The following is a 17,649-nucleotide window of genomic DNA, read 5'->3' on the forward strand; positions in this document are numbered from 1 at the left end:
AAGTGCCACAGCCAATCAGTGCGAGAAAAGGGCGGTCCGTCAGCTGAGACCGGAATCGCTTGCAGGAGCTGAATGACCTGAGAAGGTCTCCGGCCTTGTGCGAGTGCTGTACGGTGAGCGTGGCGGTGAACTTTCCGAGGCTGTCGTTATCGCGAAACACGGCGATGTTTAAGTGCAAGACAGTGTGGAATAAACTGGCTCCGCTGGCCCGGGCCTCCTCCACTTTGTGTCTGCAAAATACAAGGAAATCAGGCAAGTTGAGAATAGCGGCAAAGTCGGTGGCTCCACGGCTCACATGTGAACTTGACGCTGTCTGTTCACTTCAGTCTGTCAAAAATGCGATAGCATTTGCTCCGTTACAGACACTGAGGACCATGTTTGTGTATGATAACGGTCCAGTTTGATGCGTGCTAGGAGGTGCTGTCCAAATGCTAGTTTGCTTGCACTATTTGAATAAAAACTTTCTTTAGTTTACGATTGGATTAATGCCCATCGTTCAAGTTATTTCATGACGTAGATATGCAACAATACGTTTTTAAACTACGTAGATATTTAAACTGTAACCATTTACTACAGTAAACCTAAAATTCCAAATACTATAGTAAAATTTCAAAATACTATATTATTTTTTAACCCTACCATAGTAAATATTGAAGTACACTACAGTATTTATTGCTGTGTATTAGTTAATACTACATAATACTATAGTATACATTAGCAATGTCTAGTAATTAATATACTTAGATTAGCTATAGCTTAATATAGTAAATACTTAAGTGTGCTCCAGTATTTTTCAGGACCAGTACCTGAAGGGTTGTAATTAATAAGATTTAGGCCAAGGTCTAACTTGATATGGTGTTGAGCGTGCACTCTGTCAAGTACACGTCTGCAGCTCAGAAAAAAGTTAAAAGTAATAATTTGTAAAACTGTGGCAAAAATATGTTTTTGTAATAGACACATTCAATAAAACCTGTGGCTATGGAAATAGTAAGACAAAAATTTTCTTTGTAGTGGGTAGCTTAGCTATATTTAAGAACTAGCATTATTTTAACCCAGTGAACTTGGTTGACATCTTTAAAGGTTTACAAATTTGTTGCGTTAAAATAAAACATTTTAATGATTGACATCTCAGTGCTGAAACATGGGAGAAGACTGGAGATCATGCAGAAGGCCCAGATGTCATCGGGGGCAACAGGAGGGGGCGGCGAGAACACCCTTTATTTTGTTCTGGTTGGAGCAACATTTCTGGGAGCAGGTGTTTATGTGAGTAGCCCTTATGACTTGTTTCATCATCAGCTTCAGTTTTGGAGAATTGATTGAATTTATGCTTTCCCACACAGTTTCTTGAATTAAACTAAACGAAGGCAGCATTTGTCATCCAAAGCTTTTTCAGATGATTCCTAGAGTTGCAGAATTTCAAGTCCGTATTGTTTGTTTGTGTGTTTGAAGGCCTACCGCACCATCTCGGGAGACAAGGAAAGGTATAATGAGCGAATGATGCAAATTGCCAGAACAAAACAAGGGCTAGAAGCAGCTAAGGCTGCAGGTAAGTGATCACATTAGTCACACATGTTGGACTTGTGACCAACAAATACATTCACCGACCCTTGAAAGAGTGGTGTCATTTATTTAGCAGATGTTAAAATTGTGCTTTAGTTAACTTAATTCTTTTTAAAAAAAATCTAAAGCTGTCCTGGTGTGTGTCAATTTTTGCATATAGCCAAAAACAATTAATAAATAAGTAACAGCGTATGAGTTATTCACTGCTATGTTGTCATTTGTTTTTCAGCTGGAGTTGTGGCAAAACCAAAAGAAGGTGAGAAGTTATTTTAACCGCATCATTCTGTTTATATGTGCATATAACATGCATGTGCATCTTGAACACAGAGCACTTCCACTCCCTGCTCATTGGCTGATTTATTAAAAAGGCTTAGAATACATATGCTAGTTATGTGAAGAATGTCTCACTTGAACATTCTGAGAAATCCCTTTTTTTAAATAAAGCTGAATATTTCCTGAGGTGTCATGTGCTTGTGCTCTGTGGTCTTAATTTGCCTAAATTAATGGGATGCACAAAGGCAAATGCGGGTTGGTGGGCATGCTCGGTGAGTGCATTTACACGCACAGAATGTTCTGTTCATGCAGTAAAAGACCCTGTAGGAAATGCATCCTGGAAAATCTTTAACTCTACCTAGTCCAAATAATGACTTATGTAACATGTTATGTAGCTTTGGGTCATATTTACAACAATATGGCTTGTGAATATATGTGATATTAGTTCATCCAGTTTTTACATTAATTCATTATATAAACGCTATTATGGTCATGCAGGATAAGCAGCAAAGGTTGACTTAAAATGTGCTATTAATTATTAACATTCTTTTTGCTCATAACTCATTTGTTTGTTTTTCTCTTGTAATTTCTTGTCTTTTGGCATCACTACCATGTGCATCATTGTTTGTGTCAGATTCAAGCTTGCATGAAGATTAGGACACTGCATGTTACTGTATTACTCCTTTTTTAAAGGTGCCACGGAATGTAAAACGATGAATATTAAGAGTTCTGTACATGGTAATCAGTGTTGGGCAAAGTTACTTTTAAAAGTAATGCATTACAATATTAAGTTACTCCCACAAAAGTAACTAATTGCGTTACTTAGTTACTTTTCATGGAAAGTAATGCTTACATTACTTTTTAGTTACTTTTTAGTTACTTTTGCATTACTTTTTCTTAGCTGAGGCTCGTTACTTCAGAAAAGTAATATTATTACGTAATGCGCATTACTTGTAATGCGTTACCCACAACACTGATGGTAATGACTAGGGATGCACCGATAGGATTTTTTTGGGGCGATACCGGTTTAAACAGACAACTTCTGGCCGATACCGATATTAAACGCTTGTATACAATACTATACAGTTGGTCTATTAACTAGTTTATTTCTGCATCAAATTATTTTTACTGAACATGGATTGGATCTAATTAACATTCAACTGACCAACATAATAAGAGAGGCACAAATTAAGCTAAAACAAATATAATAAGACAGCAATGACAACCTTCAACGGTGGTTTTTGCTATTCAGCATTTATTTTATTAACAACATTAACTCATTTTTTTTTTACATATAATGGATTTCTTTATGCAGTTAATTAATAAACAATCGGTATCTGCCTTTCTCGTGCTATTGCCGATATGCCAATGGTTTCAAATTCATCAAAAATCGACCGATAAATATCGGCGGCCGATACATAGGTGTAGTAATGACATATTGTGAGTCTCAAACACGATTGTTTCCTTCTGATTACTTACTTATGTAAACCTCCTGCATGCAAAAGACCGCTGGAACAGGCTAATTTCAACATAACACAGACTATGACGTTACAGTCATGATGTACGCCCCAACATTTAATTACACATTAAATTATTTACAAAGTTGTTACAGTGTTAAAAAATAGTTGGGACTACTGAGTTGGCTCTATATGCTAGTTAATGCTATATGCTAGTGTTTAGGCTGAAGTTCTACTATTGACGTTACAGTTACGTTTTTTTTAGGTCCATACTGAAAAAACATAAATAAACTTACCACTCAGAAATGTAAATTTTTAATCTCCGAACAATTGGTTGTTCCAAAATCTGTATCTTTGTCTGATACAGGCTCAAACATATATCTCTGGATCATTTTTTGCACTTAATAAAGTCACATACCTTTTATGTAGATATCAGATTTTTTTAAAATATATTTTATCAATGCATTCTTTGGCACCTTTAAACTCTATTAACAATACTACACGTTATGCACTTTCCAAATAGCTTTTGTTGGAAGGCACCTGCCAAAAACTGTTAGAGTTAACATTTTACATCCTTGTCCTTCTACATCTGTTCATACGTGGAAAACGGTTTCCTCTTTGTCAAGTGTGTCAACATTTGTGTTTGTGTGGTTTGCCATATGTGTAACTCTATTGACATCCCTCACCCAACCAACTGAAGAAAAATTCATTGTTTTTATTCTAAATTATCACTAATTCCTTTTCTCAAATTTTAAGAAAGTAATATGGTACAGATGTAAAGTTTTCGATGTATTCTTTCTTCCATTGGGCTCATTAATGGTCGGATTGAGGTGATGTTCTCTTAAGTTCTTGCACTGTCACGCAGTCACGCCTCATGTGTTTGAGTCTGTTGTCTTTCTGTCACACATCGTCTTTGCTACCGAACCTAACTTTACCACAACAGTGATGGGATTTTCTCCTTTCTTTAACCATTCGTCTCACTAACTATTAGATATTTTAAAGACAGTTGATTTGTAGTCACTGTCTTGCTTTGTCTTTGTCACTTTAAATAAAAATTAGATTTTTAGACAGTCCACCTGTACCCTTCTTACACAATGAAGCTGCTGGAGATATGGAGAAAAGCGGTTTGCTGCTAAATGTTTCTCATTTGGACTTTTTGATGGCAACCAACATGGACCTTACTGCAGAATCGATACATACAGGACCATCAGCACCAGCACAAGCACTAGCAAGAGTTTTGGTGAGAGAAGTTGAATATAAAGGAAATAAGTCTAAGAGATGATTCCAGAATATCTTAAGCAGAGAATCTGATGTGCAGACACTTCAGGAAGGTTTGATGTGCGTCATGGTAACATGAAGCTGAGTCTGCTGTTGTCCCTGAACTTGAAGAACCTGAACCCAGAAAAGCTTAAACTTTACCTGATGTTTTCACATCCACCCGTAATGTTATCCTCTTTGTTTTTTCTTTTCAAACCCTACAAATTCAACCACGGTCCTGGAAGATTTCATTCATCCAAACGACCCACATGTATAACCCATCATTCTTCAAGTTTCTTCAAGTGTCATCTTTTCTATTCATAATCACTGGAAGCTTGAAGCATCCAAAGAGTCAGTGTAGAGAGTCAAAAGCAAAAGGATATAGAGTGAAAGATTGTTTTGATGCTCTGTCAAACGTTTTTGCTTTGCCCCTTCTGTGGAATCAGACCCCATTGCTGAAGCCTCCGCCGTGGAACCCGAAGAACCCGCTCCTGCGGAAGAACCTATTGTAACAGAACCTATTGTGGAGTCCTCCATAACCATACCGATTACTGAGCCCGTACCAGAACCTGCCGTGGAAGCTCCTATATCAGAACCCATTGTGGAACTGCCTGGGTTTGAAGCTCCAGAAGTGATAAAGAGTGAAGCTCCTGTAGTTGAGAGTGGTAAGATTGAAACATCTGCATGGAAATCCAGGATTTTGTAAAGCGGATCGTTTTTTGTATTATTTCAAAATTGAGGTTAACATCTTTGCTCTCCTCTTACATTGGGATTACCAAGCAGAGCCCACATCTGTAGCCATCGCTGAACATGTCCCAGAGATTCCACCTGTTTCCAAGAGTGGTAAGAATCCAGTTTTTACTGGATGGGAGCTATTTAAACACTATGCGATAAGGATAGTGATAATTCACATGAATGGGCACCTATTTCAAACTTTCCATTACTACACCTTGTTTTGGATACATTATTTTCTAGATGATATTTTTGAATTTCGAAAACTTTCCCTTGTTTTTTTGAAGATCATTTTTTTTGTCTTTCGAAACATCATTGTCTACACTCTTCGTTGAAGGCCGTATCTGCTTTCCCACAGTCATTTCATTCTTTAAAACGTTGTTTTGGTCAAGTGTGACTGTTGTAACACTAATGAATAATGCTAATGGTATGAGGTCACACACTTAAAACCAAATTGCTGCCTAATTTTCATATAACCTGAGGTAAAATGTTTACTAAAATGCTAATTTCTCCTCTCATCTAGCTGTGTTCCTGAGGGCACTTCTACGCTAATATGATAATGTGTTGTATAATGTAATGCAATGTAGATAAACTTGTTTATTTGTGTGTATACTAAATTGCTGTTTATTTAACCAGCTGCAACTCCTGAACCCGCTTCTGCTGCTGTGCCCCCTGAACCCACCGCTGCTCATCCAGATGTCCCTGAACACGCCTCCTATTTGCTGATAGGTGGAGGCACGGCTTCATTCGCTGCAGCTAGATCCATTCGGGCACGTGACCCTGGTGCCAGGGTAAGTCACACATAGCAATAGGCAGAATCATTTTTTTACCTCATTCATGTATTTTGAAATCTATTTTCGTTCTTATTTATGGCCGGTCAATCAAGGTTTGAGAAGTTTTAAAGTTTTGTATTTGGTACACATACAGGTGTTAATCATTACTGAAGAATCTGACCTGCCCTACATGAGACCCCCTCTCTCTAAAGAGCTCTGGTTCTCCGATGACCCCAAAGTCACAGAAACGCTGCACTTCAAACAGTGGAACGGCAAAGAGAGGAGGTGTGTGTGTGTGTGTGTGTGTGTGTACCCACCTGCATTTGATGTCGTAGTTTCTACTTCATTAGGGTCTGCAATCCATAGAAAATTTGATGAGACCACATGCAGTAATTGTTATTATTTACTTTTGTATTTTATAGTATCTACTTCCAGCCTCCCACATTCTACGTCGATCCCATAGATCTTGCCAAGGTGGAGAATGGGGGTGTGGCTGTTCTCACTGGACGTAAGGTGAGAAGCTCCTGCACGCACAGTTGCCCAGACAATTTGTGGAAAAAGTGTTCAGAATTTCTGTCCGTATTTTGTTCTTGTATTCGCACCAAGGGGCAATCTTCCGATATCTATTGCGAAGCCAATACGGAAGTGACTTAAAGATCCAGTAAGATGCCAATTTTAAGGGTCCTATCACTGTTTATAAGTCCCGGACAACAGGTTTAAATGCATGCAAGGTCAAAAAACACTGTAATTTTCTCAAAATATAAATTTAAAATTACCCCATTTCTCAGAGATCCCCAAATGATTCGTGTGAAGCCACTTAAAGACTCAGTCTGCCTAAACCCCACTTTTGAGTAGCATACTAGGCTCTTATTGGTCAACTGACACAGTCGCGGAGACCACAGATCAGTGGCACAGACCAACAATAGTGCAGCATGTATTGACCTAGTGCTAACATGATTTACTGAGATGACATTATTGACATCAATACACATCATTTATCATTAATCCAAGCATTAAAACGATGACAGAAACTAAAGTTTTTACTCTCATTTAAGCATTTATGTAAGCTAACTGGGTCATAGCAAAACCGTAAGTTCAGCATGCATTAGCCGCTTGCTAATGTGACTTCCTGGCAGTATATTAAGAGTTTAAACAACAACATCAATACACATCATTAGTCCAAGCAATATAAACGACGACAGACATTAACATTTTTACACTCATTTAAGCAAGTATGTATCTATAATCATACTTAAAGGTTGTGGTTAGGAGACGCATGTTGTTCCAAATAAAGTAGGTACTGAACCATCTTTCATTGCCAAACGTGTAGTACATCCCTCTGTGAAAAAGTAATTTTAACCACTGATTCTTCACAGCCAAACGTTTAGTATGTCCCTACTTGAAAAAGTAATTTTAACCACAGATTCCTCATATATCTTCATCCTTTGGTAGTGAAAACAACACAAACTGAAAACACAGCGTGATATGATGTTTACACACTAACTAGCTGTGGGCAGGTCATAGTTTTCGTTTCTCCCGGGCAGGGCTGTAGGCGGAGATTATTATGCAAAGTGTTTGTATTATTGGATAAAGACAGGCAGGAGATTCAATCCATATGATGACTTGTTTCAGCGATTCAGAGTTGACTCCCTACTTTAGAAGCCAATAACTTTATTAATCGTGCACTTTTTGGTTCAACTACTTTGCACATTGTTTACATTGTTGGACAGCTACATGGCACACTGCAATACAGGTAATTTTCAATTTTGGCTAGAGGCTGGCTCCAAAAGGGAGTCAATTCCCATAGACCTCCATGTTAAAACGCCCAACTTTACAGCGGAAATAATTGTGTTTATAGCCTACTCCAAAATGTGCTTTTGGTCTATATAGCTAATTTTGCCCTTCATGACAACTTTGAGGTGGGTGAATTTTTTTAAATAATTTAAACTCATTCGTTTAAATTATATTAAGTCACTTAAGTGACAGGTGAACTGTCACTGCTGTCACTACCGTTATGCTAGGCAGGCGTGGTTTTAGCAACCAGCCACTTCAGGTTCACCCACGTCCCACCTCTTTACCCATTTTTGATTATTCGCAAGTGATGTGCAGTTATGTGATTCCGAGGTGGTGACGGCAGGCCCGCCAAACTTATACATTTAATTTAGCATTTTTGTTTATACACAAATGTTCTCCTTCTGCTAGTTAGATATAGCTCCTTTGCTAAAATAGTCTCACAATTACATTGCCACTACTCTACTCCCCTCTTGTCCACACACACAAGTCTCGCCTCGACATTGATTCCGGCAGTATTACTAATCTGGATGCCCGGATAAAATTTTCCGGTGAATGAATAAGAAATTGCTGAGCACAGTAAAGAGGAGGAAGTGTTTCACTGATGCAAAACTATATGGCTGATTCATTCTAATCATAACTCTATTTGTGTGTTTGTGTCCGTGGTGTAGGTGGTTCACATGGACGTCAGGGAAAATAAAGTCAAACTGAGTGATGGTGCTGAGATTTCTTATGATAAGTGCCTCATTGCCACAGGTAAACACGCATAAACACACATTGGTACACACTCATTGGTGTATCTTGTATGTATCTGTTATATATTTATATATGTGTGTGTGTGTCTTAGGTGGGGTGCCTAGAAACCTGCAAGTGGTTGAGAGGGCAGGAGAGGAGGTGAAGAAGAGGACAACTCTCTTTAGGAAAGTATGTTGACTTTAGTTTTCTGATGGAGTTTTAATAGTTTTCATAGGCTGATACTACAATGAGAGTTAAAACCTTAGATAAGCTCTTGTACCTTTAATACATACAACCTCAGATCAGCACCTTTTGCCTTAAAAATGACCTCACCGTGTGTGAGGAGGATGCAGAATGACCTTTAGGGGGCATTCCACTTTTACATTGAAAACTGATTATGTACATTTCTATGGTGGTTATGTATTTTACTGTTTTGGGTTTATACTATACATCTCTCTGTAAGTTTCCAAGTTTAACAGTCATATGGTCTTTTTAAAAGATTGAGGATTTTAGATCTCTAGAGAAGATCTCCCGAGAGGTGAAATCCATTACAATCATTGGTGGAGGATTTCTGGGGAGTGAGCTGGCATGTGCCATCGGTCGCAGATGTGAGTCCAAACAGTTTTTTTTATAAATAATTTTTATGATTTTATAATTGGTTGATGTTAAATATACTGTACATATAATTGCATTTCGTTGTATCTTTTTGTAGCCACTGATATTGGTTTAGAGGTGATCCAGATGTATCCAGAGAAGGGGAACATGGGAAAAGTTCTTCCTGAATACTTGAGTAACTGGACCACTGAGAAAGTCAGAAAAGGTGAGAGGATAAACACATTTTTATCTTATTTAATGTATATTACGTACGTTTTGTTGTAAATGTAGTAGTAGTAATCTGTTGTTGGTCAAATTGAACCTGTGAAGCACCTTGGTCAACCATGGTTGTTTTAAGTGTGCTATATATAAATAAAATTGATTGATTGATTGATTGACAACATGGACCTTTTTATTAGATATAAAAGGCTTTCATCTTAGATTAAATATGAAGAGACAGCTATAGTAAAACAAACTGGGCATTGATTTCCCTCAAAAGTGTAAACACAGGCACTGTGTTGCTATTGAAACATTGCTCTGTTTGTTTTATCGGCCTGGCATTGAAACATGGTCTCCATCAATGGTGTGAATGCATCCAAACAATGCCAGAATGTATAGGAAACCAGTTTGAACAGTTTGATGTTTTAAAGTTTAGCACTGCTAACCCTTTGACCTTTTATAGAGGGAGTGAATGTAATGACAGAAGCGGTGGTGAAAAATGTGACGTATAAAGATGGCAAACTGGAGATTAAACTAAAGGATGGACGACATGTGAGTATCAACCTATTGCATTATGGTCACATTAGCTTGGAATCAATGGTGGTTAATGTTATCAACTCAAATGCTTTAGGTGACGACGGACCACATTGTGGCGGCAGTTGGTTTGGAGCCCAGCGTGGAGCTCGCCAAATCTGCCGGGCTGGAGGTGGACTCGGATTTCGGAGGGTACCGGGTGAATGCTGAGCTCCAGGCCCGCTCCAATATCTGGGTGGTACGTGTAGAGTTTCTCAGAGCAAAGTCGTTTTGGTTCTTGTTTTGAAACTCCTAAATTGTAATTAAAGTGAATTGATGTGCATTCTAGGCAGGAGATGCTGCGTGTTTCTATGACATCAAATTGGGCAGGCGGCGTGTGGAGCATCATGATCATGCTGTTGTCAGTGGCCGATTGGCTGGAGAGAACATGACAGGAGCCAACAAACCATACTGGCATCAGTCCATGTTCTGGTATGCATGCATGCACACGCTCTTATAGCTTTAACACATTGACACACAACACTGACTGTAGAAATCTGGAGAGATCTTCGTATTTTATTACCCTGACATTGAGCAGAGGAGACAAGTTTTTAATCAACCAATAGACTTGACATATACATGTAAATGCTTCCCTGGACTGGGAAACTTTAAAAATGTCTCTATATTTTATGGTTACTTAGCTCTTGTCAGAACAGATCAAGAAAAATAATCTTCAATATCTGTTCATAATATTTTAGTGCTTTTAACTTCTGTGCATAATTCAACACTCACAATATACTGTATGTCCTTGACTACAGGAGTGATTTGGGGCCAGATGTGGGGTATGAAGCCATCGGTATAGTGGACAGCAGTCTGCCGACCGTAGGAGTGTTTGCTAAAGCCACAGCCAAGGACACACCAAAAGCTGCCACAGAGCAATCAGGTACTCAAACACAAACATTTGCTAACATGTATACTGTATCATTACCACTATTTACCACTTCATTTGTAGCATCAATAAATTTACTACTTACAAAATCTGATCCAGAATGAAGGTCGACTGATTGATCGGCCGTCCCATAGATTGGCATATTTTTGGCATATTTTAAAAGGCGCGTCTGCGAGCAGCTAAGTGCTGTTGAAGTGATGTGACGCCACCTCTTGCTGCTAGCAGATCTCTACTTCTGTGAAAATTGGGAAGTTTTTGAAAATATACATACATAAATACAGGTCATTGAAAGTGCTTGAATGTATTTTATGCAAGAAGTTTTTTAGGAAAAATAATCAATTTTATTTCCTGTGTAGTGTAGGATAATATCAAAAAAATTCTAGACTTTTTAAGCACACGTGCTAAACTATTCGCTTTTAATGCTTATTTATTCTTTATGCGAATGTTGATTCATACCAAAATGCTTTTTTGCATAGTTGTGTTTGACACATAAAAATGTCTCGGGTTACGTATGTAACTGTTGTTCCCTGAGAAGTGAATGAGACGCTGCGTCTCCCTTGCCATAGTTCCTGCGTCCCTGTAACGCCGTTTTTGACAATATTTCAGATAGCGATATACTTCCTGACTCCGGCGTCACCCTGTCTTTGTCGTTAAGCCTCACCATTGGTTGAATTTGATATACACATTCAGACGTACTTACCCCTGGAGGCGTCTCCAAAGTGTCACCGCAGTGACGCAGCATGAGTTCCCTTGAAAGGGAATTGTAACAATGTATCCTAAAATGTAACACGATGTAACTTGCTCTCACTTGAAATGTGTCCCCACATTTAGTCCTTGAATTTGAGGGTGGAAAGTCCTTGAAAGGTCCTTAAGTTTGAAGTTAACTAAGGTGTGGGAACCCTGGTGCGGTCACAAAGATTGGGCTCATATAATGTCATTAATGAGTGATGATCTTGATGTTTGCGGGACGCAGAATGAGCAGAGCACACACTCTTTCTGTCTCCAAAGTGTCTTTTTGGTCTCTCTCTCCCTAGCGAATATTCGGGCCGCAATGGCGAAAGGTTGGAAGACCAAATCACATCCAGAGAGGAAATGTTTTTTGTTTTGTTACATTTGCCCAGCCTGGATTGGCACGCAATGAATTTGATTCACAAACTGACTCATTTGAGCCGACTCGTTTGAACGAACGGTTAAAACAACAGATCTGTCCAACACTGAACTCAAAGACGTCACTCATCGTACCTCAGAAATGAGAATGTAAATGTGCTTCAAGAGTGTTTAGAAAGATTTGCCCTAAAACAGTCTAAACTGCAAAAATAGACCATCAAAATAAATTTTTTATTATTATGTCCGAACAGAAAACCGGCTTCATATATCGGCCATCGGCTGCCCTGATTTCTAAATATCAGTATCAGAGTACAACTTTTAAATATGTCAGTGGAAATCAATGAAGTTCATGTTATTTTTACCTCCATTGTCACAGGTACTGGAATCCGCTCTGAGAGCGAGACTGAGGAAGTCGCATCAACAGTGAAAGCGGGAGCGCCGGCCCCTCCTAACCAGCAGAAAGAAGATTATGGAAAGGGAGTGATTTTCTACCTGAGGGACAAAGTGGTGGTTGGTGTCGTCCTGTGGAATGTCTTCAACAGAATGCCCATTGCAAGAAAGGTGAGAAGAAACATTATTTTAGGCTCATTGCACCTGGAAAATAGAAATTCTCATTAAAGTTGAGTTGACATGTTTTTGTTCTACTAAACACAAAAAAATATCTTTTGAAGAATGTTTGTAACAAAGCAGATCTGGGCACCATTAACTTCCATAGTAGGTAAAAATTATGCCTTGGAAGTGAATGGTGCCCCTGATCTTTTTGGTTACAAACATTCTTCAAAAATCTTCCTTTGTGTTCAGCACAACAAAGTAATTTATACAGGTTTATACCTTTTAAAGGGGTCATATCGTGAAAATGTTAGCATTGCCACTTTGTAGGTTTGTACAAAAATGTGTCGTTTTGGGTGTGTCTTTAAAAATGCAAATGAGCTGATGAAGTGCAAGCAATGTTCACAATGATGGTGGTTTGATGCAATTCAAACTCAATTGTGCTGTGAATTATTTTTTCTCTCTTTCTTTCTCTCTGCACTAAATAGCAGTGCTGTGGTTGGATAGTGTAGATTAAGGGGGCGGTATTATTCTAATAAGATATCCTTATGACATCATAAAGAAAGCCAAATTTCAATGACCTATTTTTGCTCACACCTACAAAGTGGCAATGCTAACATTTTCACGATATGACCCCTTTAAGTAATGCATTTGCCACATGAATAAGTGCAGATGTAAATATTTGTCTTGATTTCCTGTTTGTGTAGATAATCAAAGATGGAGAAGAGCATGCAGATCTGAACGAGGTGGCCAAGCTTTTCAACATCCATGAAGACTGAGAGGTCTCAGTCTCTCTTATTTTCTCTGTCCACTTTGTCAAGGGAACTCGGCTTACATCTATGTGGAGTGAACTTGTTAAAAGACACACGTACACAAATCAAGAACAAACAAACGCAGGCTTAACACCAGCCTGTCAGCGGCTATTATGGCCTTGAACTCTGAGACTGTGAAAAACGGTGCAGCTTCCAAGCCGCAAGGTGGTGCTGTGGTTTCATTGTGCTCGTGGATTGATTAAATTTGTATCGACTTTCTTCTACTGAACAAAATCTACACTCTTTGTATTTAAAGTTTGCGTTCTGTATTTTTCTGTTGTGGTCAGTAAATCTCAATTCCTGAATGCAGCCTGTCAGAAAAGCCTCACAACCAGATTGGGAGATCAACTTTCAAAACCTATTGTAATAAAGATGCGTTACACACAAACAAAACTATTGACAAATTTGTCTGACAGCTGGTAACATATTATTTTATGCTGTCTGCAATATCAAAGCAACTGGCTCTGATTAAAAAGCATGAATGAAGATTTATTTTAGCCATGTCTGAATTTGAACCCTTTTAACCATTCACAAAAACTAGAATTTGCTGTCTTTCGGGGTCCACCGTACATAGGATTGTCAAAGGAAATTTCCAGAACATTCCTCCTCTTTATTTGCCCGATGTGGATGTAACCCTGAGGCTTTGACATATTTAAAGAGGCATCTCAATATGTTAAGACTCATTACACCTGTGACTGCCCGCAAACATCCTTCGTCATGACAGACGCGACCTATTTCCTTACGCACCGGCGCTCTGATTCACAGGTCAAACTTACTCACCGTGACGTCTTTTTGCACATTTTTGCTCTTCTTGAAGTTTTTCACCATGTACATAACACAACTTGACCACTCGTCACAAGAGGAAAATGTGTGCGTGGTTTAGATTTTAAGGCCTTTCATTACTTTTTGCTTATTTTTTCCGGGGTAATTTGTAATGTTGGCGTTTTTGGATAGATCACAATGACTGGCTTCTGTAGATTCATTCAGGCTGTTTTGGACTCCAAAAACATGATCAGTTTTTGTTTCTGGTATAATAAACATCCTCAGGACTGTAATCTTCCCTAAAAGCATAATGAATAGGGTTGATGTTAGTGACCCCTCCCTCAGGGATCTCCTTTTCTCACTTGAGAATGCCTGAATAAATGTGCTGAAATATGTCTGCATGGTCTTTTAGATTTATTTATTTTGTTAACGCAGATTAATAATGTGAGTCAAGAAACTAGTGATGTGTGAGTGATTGGTGCTCTAGAGTAGATGTCTTTATGGGTTTTAGGCATGAGGTCTAAATCATCCCGAGGTCATGTCTCTGTTTAAACACAACATGACGGCCGAGTGTGTGTGATTTCACAGAGAATCTGGGTCTTGTGCTTTTTAGTTTGGTTTACTGTGGAGTGAAGATACATGAAAATTACCATTGGCCTAGTTAACTGCTCTGACTCAACATACACACACAGAGCTGTTTCTTTCTACTGTTTCTTGTTTCAGTAAATTCCTCACTGCTCATCTCATTATTTCTCTGATTCTTTCATATTTTATGGTTTTGTTTATAGAACGCACGAACTCACACAGTATATATAGGCATAAACCTATAGGGGCGGTTTCCCGGACAGGGATTAGACTATTCCTAGACTAAAATAAGTGTAAGAGCTGTCCAAACTGAAAACAACTTGCACTGACATATCTAAAAATACATCAATGCCCTTGTTTTGCCTCAAAATTCGCACAAGTAATGTTTTTAGTAAGACACGTTTGTTTAAACTAGTTATACACTCACCTAAAGGATTATTAGGAACACCACGCTAATACTGTGTTTGATGCTCTTTCACCTTTAGAACTGCCTTAATTCTATGTGGCATTGATTCAACAGGGTGTTGAAAGCATTCTTTAGAAATGTTGGCCCATATTGATAGGATAGCATTTTGCAGTTGATGGAGATTTGTGGGATGCGCATCCAGGGCACATAGCTCCCATTCCACCACATCCCAAAGATGCTCTATTGGGTTGAGAACTGGTGACTGTGGGGGCCATTTTAGTACAGTGAACTTATTGTCATGTTCAAGAAACCAATGTGAAATTATTCGAGCTCTGTGACATGGTGCATTATCAATTGGCACTAAGGGGCCTAAAGTGTGCATCCCCAAAACCATTACACCAACACCATCAGCCTGCACTGTGGTAACAAGGCATGAGGGATCCATGTTCTCATTCTGTTTACGCCAAATTCTGACTCTACAATTTGAATGTCTCAACAAAAATCAAGACTCATCAGAACAGGCAACACTTTTCCAGTCTTCAAATATCCAATTTTGGTGAGCTTGTGCCAATTGTAGCCTCTATTTGTAATGGAGATGAGTTGTACCCGGTGGGGTCTTCTGCTGTTGTAGCCCATCCGACTCAAGGTTGTGTGTGTTGTGGCTTCACAAATGCTTTGCTGCATACCTAGGTAGTAATGAGTGGTTATTTCAGTCAAAGTTGCTCTTCTATCACCTTGAATCAGTCGGCCCATTCTCCTCTGATTTCTAGCATCAACAAGGCATTTTCGCCCACAGGACTGCCGCATACTGGATGTTTTTCCCTTTTTCACACCATTCTTTGTAAACCCTAGAAGTGGTTGTGTGTGAAAATCCCAGTAACTGAGCAGATTGTGAAATATTCAGACCGTTGGTACTCGTCTGGCACCAACAACCATGCCACGCTCAAAATTGCTTAAATCACCTTTTTTTCCCATTCTGACATTCAGCTTGGAGTTCAGGAGATTGTCTTAACCAGGACCACACCCCTAAATGCATTGAAGCAACTGCCATGTGATTGGTTGATTAGATAATTGCATTAATAAGAAATTTAACAGGTGTTCCTTATAATCCTTTAGGCGAGTGTATTTTCTAATTAAACTAAGGTCTAGTCCTGTCTTAGGCTAATCACTGTCTAGGAAACCAGCCACTATGGTTCATCTTTAATTATAAGGAAAGCAATGTTTTCCTGCACATCTGAGGACACCCTTTCCAAGATTATATCGGTTCAGATTATCGTGTAATTTGTAATGTTTAAAGATCAAATCTTGCAAGGAAATCGGGGTCGCCCTTTAGTTTCCAGCAAGCTAAAAAAGATGTCAAGCAACCCAAGTTATCAACTCATGTTTTTTAATGTCAAGCTTTTATCACTTGAAAGTAGAATAATTATCTAATTTGCAAGGACACTGTAAAATGCTATATTCCCAAAAGCTGCATGAGTAGTTTTTGTTGACCTTATGTAAATGTAATTTTTCTACTTAAAATTTCACATTATGTCAGGAGTATTTAAATAAACTGCAAAACTGATGATAAATGGTTAAAAAAGAGAAACGCTGATCATTTAAAATTCACTCTTATTCTAGGGTGGAAGTCCAAAGGTCTAAGACCACACTGAAGAAATGAGATATGCAAATTGGATATATGCCTCTCTTAAGTTTCATCTTAAAGGACGTGTTCACCCAAAAATAAAACTTTTGTCTTCATATACTCACCTTTATGTTGTTCTAAACCTATTTGAGTTTCTTTATTATTTTGAGCACAAAATAAGATATTTTGATCAATTATGGTATAAGCACACATGACACACATGATGGTACTATTTGACTTCTATTGTATTTGTTTCTCCTATATGGAAGTTATTGGGTTCCGTGAACTGTGGTTACCACCATTTACCAAAAATCTCATACAGAAACTCATGCAGGTTGAGAACGACATGAGAGTGAGTAAAATTTAAAAATGGTTACTTACTACTCACCAGTTTAAAAAATAATGTTTTTAACTCAAAATGTTAAGCTAATATACTTTAAGTTGCAATTAATATTTATTTACCTACAAAAAAGTGGTACATAAAAATCATTTTTATTAGTAGTCTGAGACTTTCAGACACCACTTTCTATATATTTGTGATGCTGCATCATTCAATATTAAAGATATCAAGGATATAATCACAGAATGTTCTTTACATTATGTAGGATGATTTGATGAAGAAAAATCACAAAAAAATGGCTTTAGCTGGGTTTTCACTTATTTTAGCCTTATTAAAGCCAGTGCTATGTACGCTCACCTAAAGGATTATTAGGAACACCATACTAATACTGTGTTTGGCCCCCTTTCGCCTTCAGAACTGCCTTAATTCTACGTGGCATTGATTCAACAAGCTGCTGAAAGCATTCTTTAGAAATGTTGGCCCATATTGATAGGATAGCATTTTGTAGTTTATGGAGATTTGTGGGATGCACATCCTAACTGTCCAATATTGGTTAGTTGTGCAAATTGTAGCCTTTTTTTCCTATTTGTAGTGGAGATGAGTGGTACCCG

At 38.3% G+C, this 17,649-nt stretch overlaps 1 protein-coding gene across 3 annotated transcripts; it reads left to right on the forward strand.

Moving 5' to 3' along the window:
- The first annotated feature begins 35 nt into the window (after positions 1-35).
- Positions 36-14,478, forward strand: aifm1 (apoptosis inducing factor mitochondrion associated 1). Of its 3 annotated transcripts, none has more exons than XM_055198870.2 (19): positions 36-252; positions 1,133-1,263; positions 1,450-1,546; positions 1,790-1,816; positions 4,994-5,212; positions 5,328-5,390; positions 5,916-6,070; positions 6,207-6,337; positions 6,475-6,565; positions 8,515-8,599; positions 8,691-8,767; positions 9,078-9,186; positions 9,291-9,398; positions 9,855-9,943; positions 10,023-10,163; positions 10,254-10,396; positions 10,723-10,847; positions 12,337-12,521; positions 13,217-14,478. In XM_055198870.2, the coding sequence occupies exons 1-19, from the start codon at positions 165-167 to the stop codon at positions 13,286-13,288; spliced, it is 2,136 nt and encodes a 711-aa protein (XP_055054845.2). In that variant the 5' UTR covers positions 36-164; the 3' UTR covers positions 13,289-14,478. The 3 variants fall into 3 exon arrangements, with proteins under 3 accessions (XP_055054845.2, XP_055054846.2, XP_055054847.2); XM_055198871.2 differs by having other exon boundaries at positions 5,331-5,390; XM_055198872.2 differs by lacking the exons at positions 4,994-5,212; positions 5,328-5,390 and having other exon boundaries at positions 37-252.
- Positions 14,479-17,649: the final 3,171 nt, after the last annotated feature.

The sequence above is a fragment of the Misgurnus anguillicaudatus genome, chromosome 22 (assembly GCF_027580225.2).
Source record: "Misgurnus anguillicaudatus chromosome 22, ASM2758022v2, whole genome shotgun sequence".
NCBI lineage: Eukaryota > Metazoa > Chordata > Actinopteri > Cypriniformes > Cobitidae > Misgurnus > Misgurnus anguillicaudatus.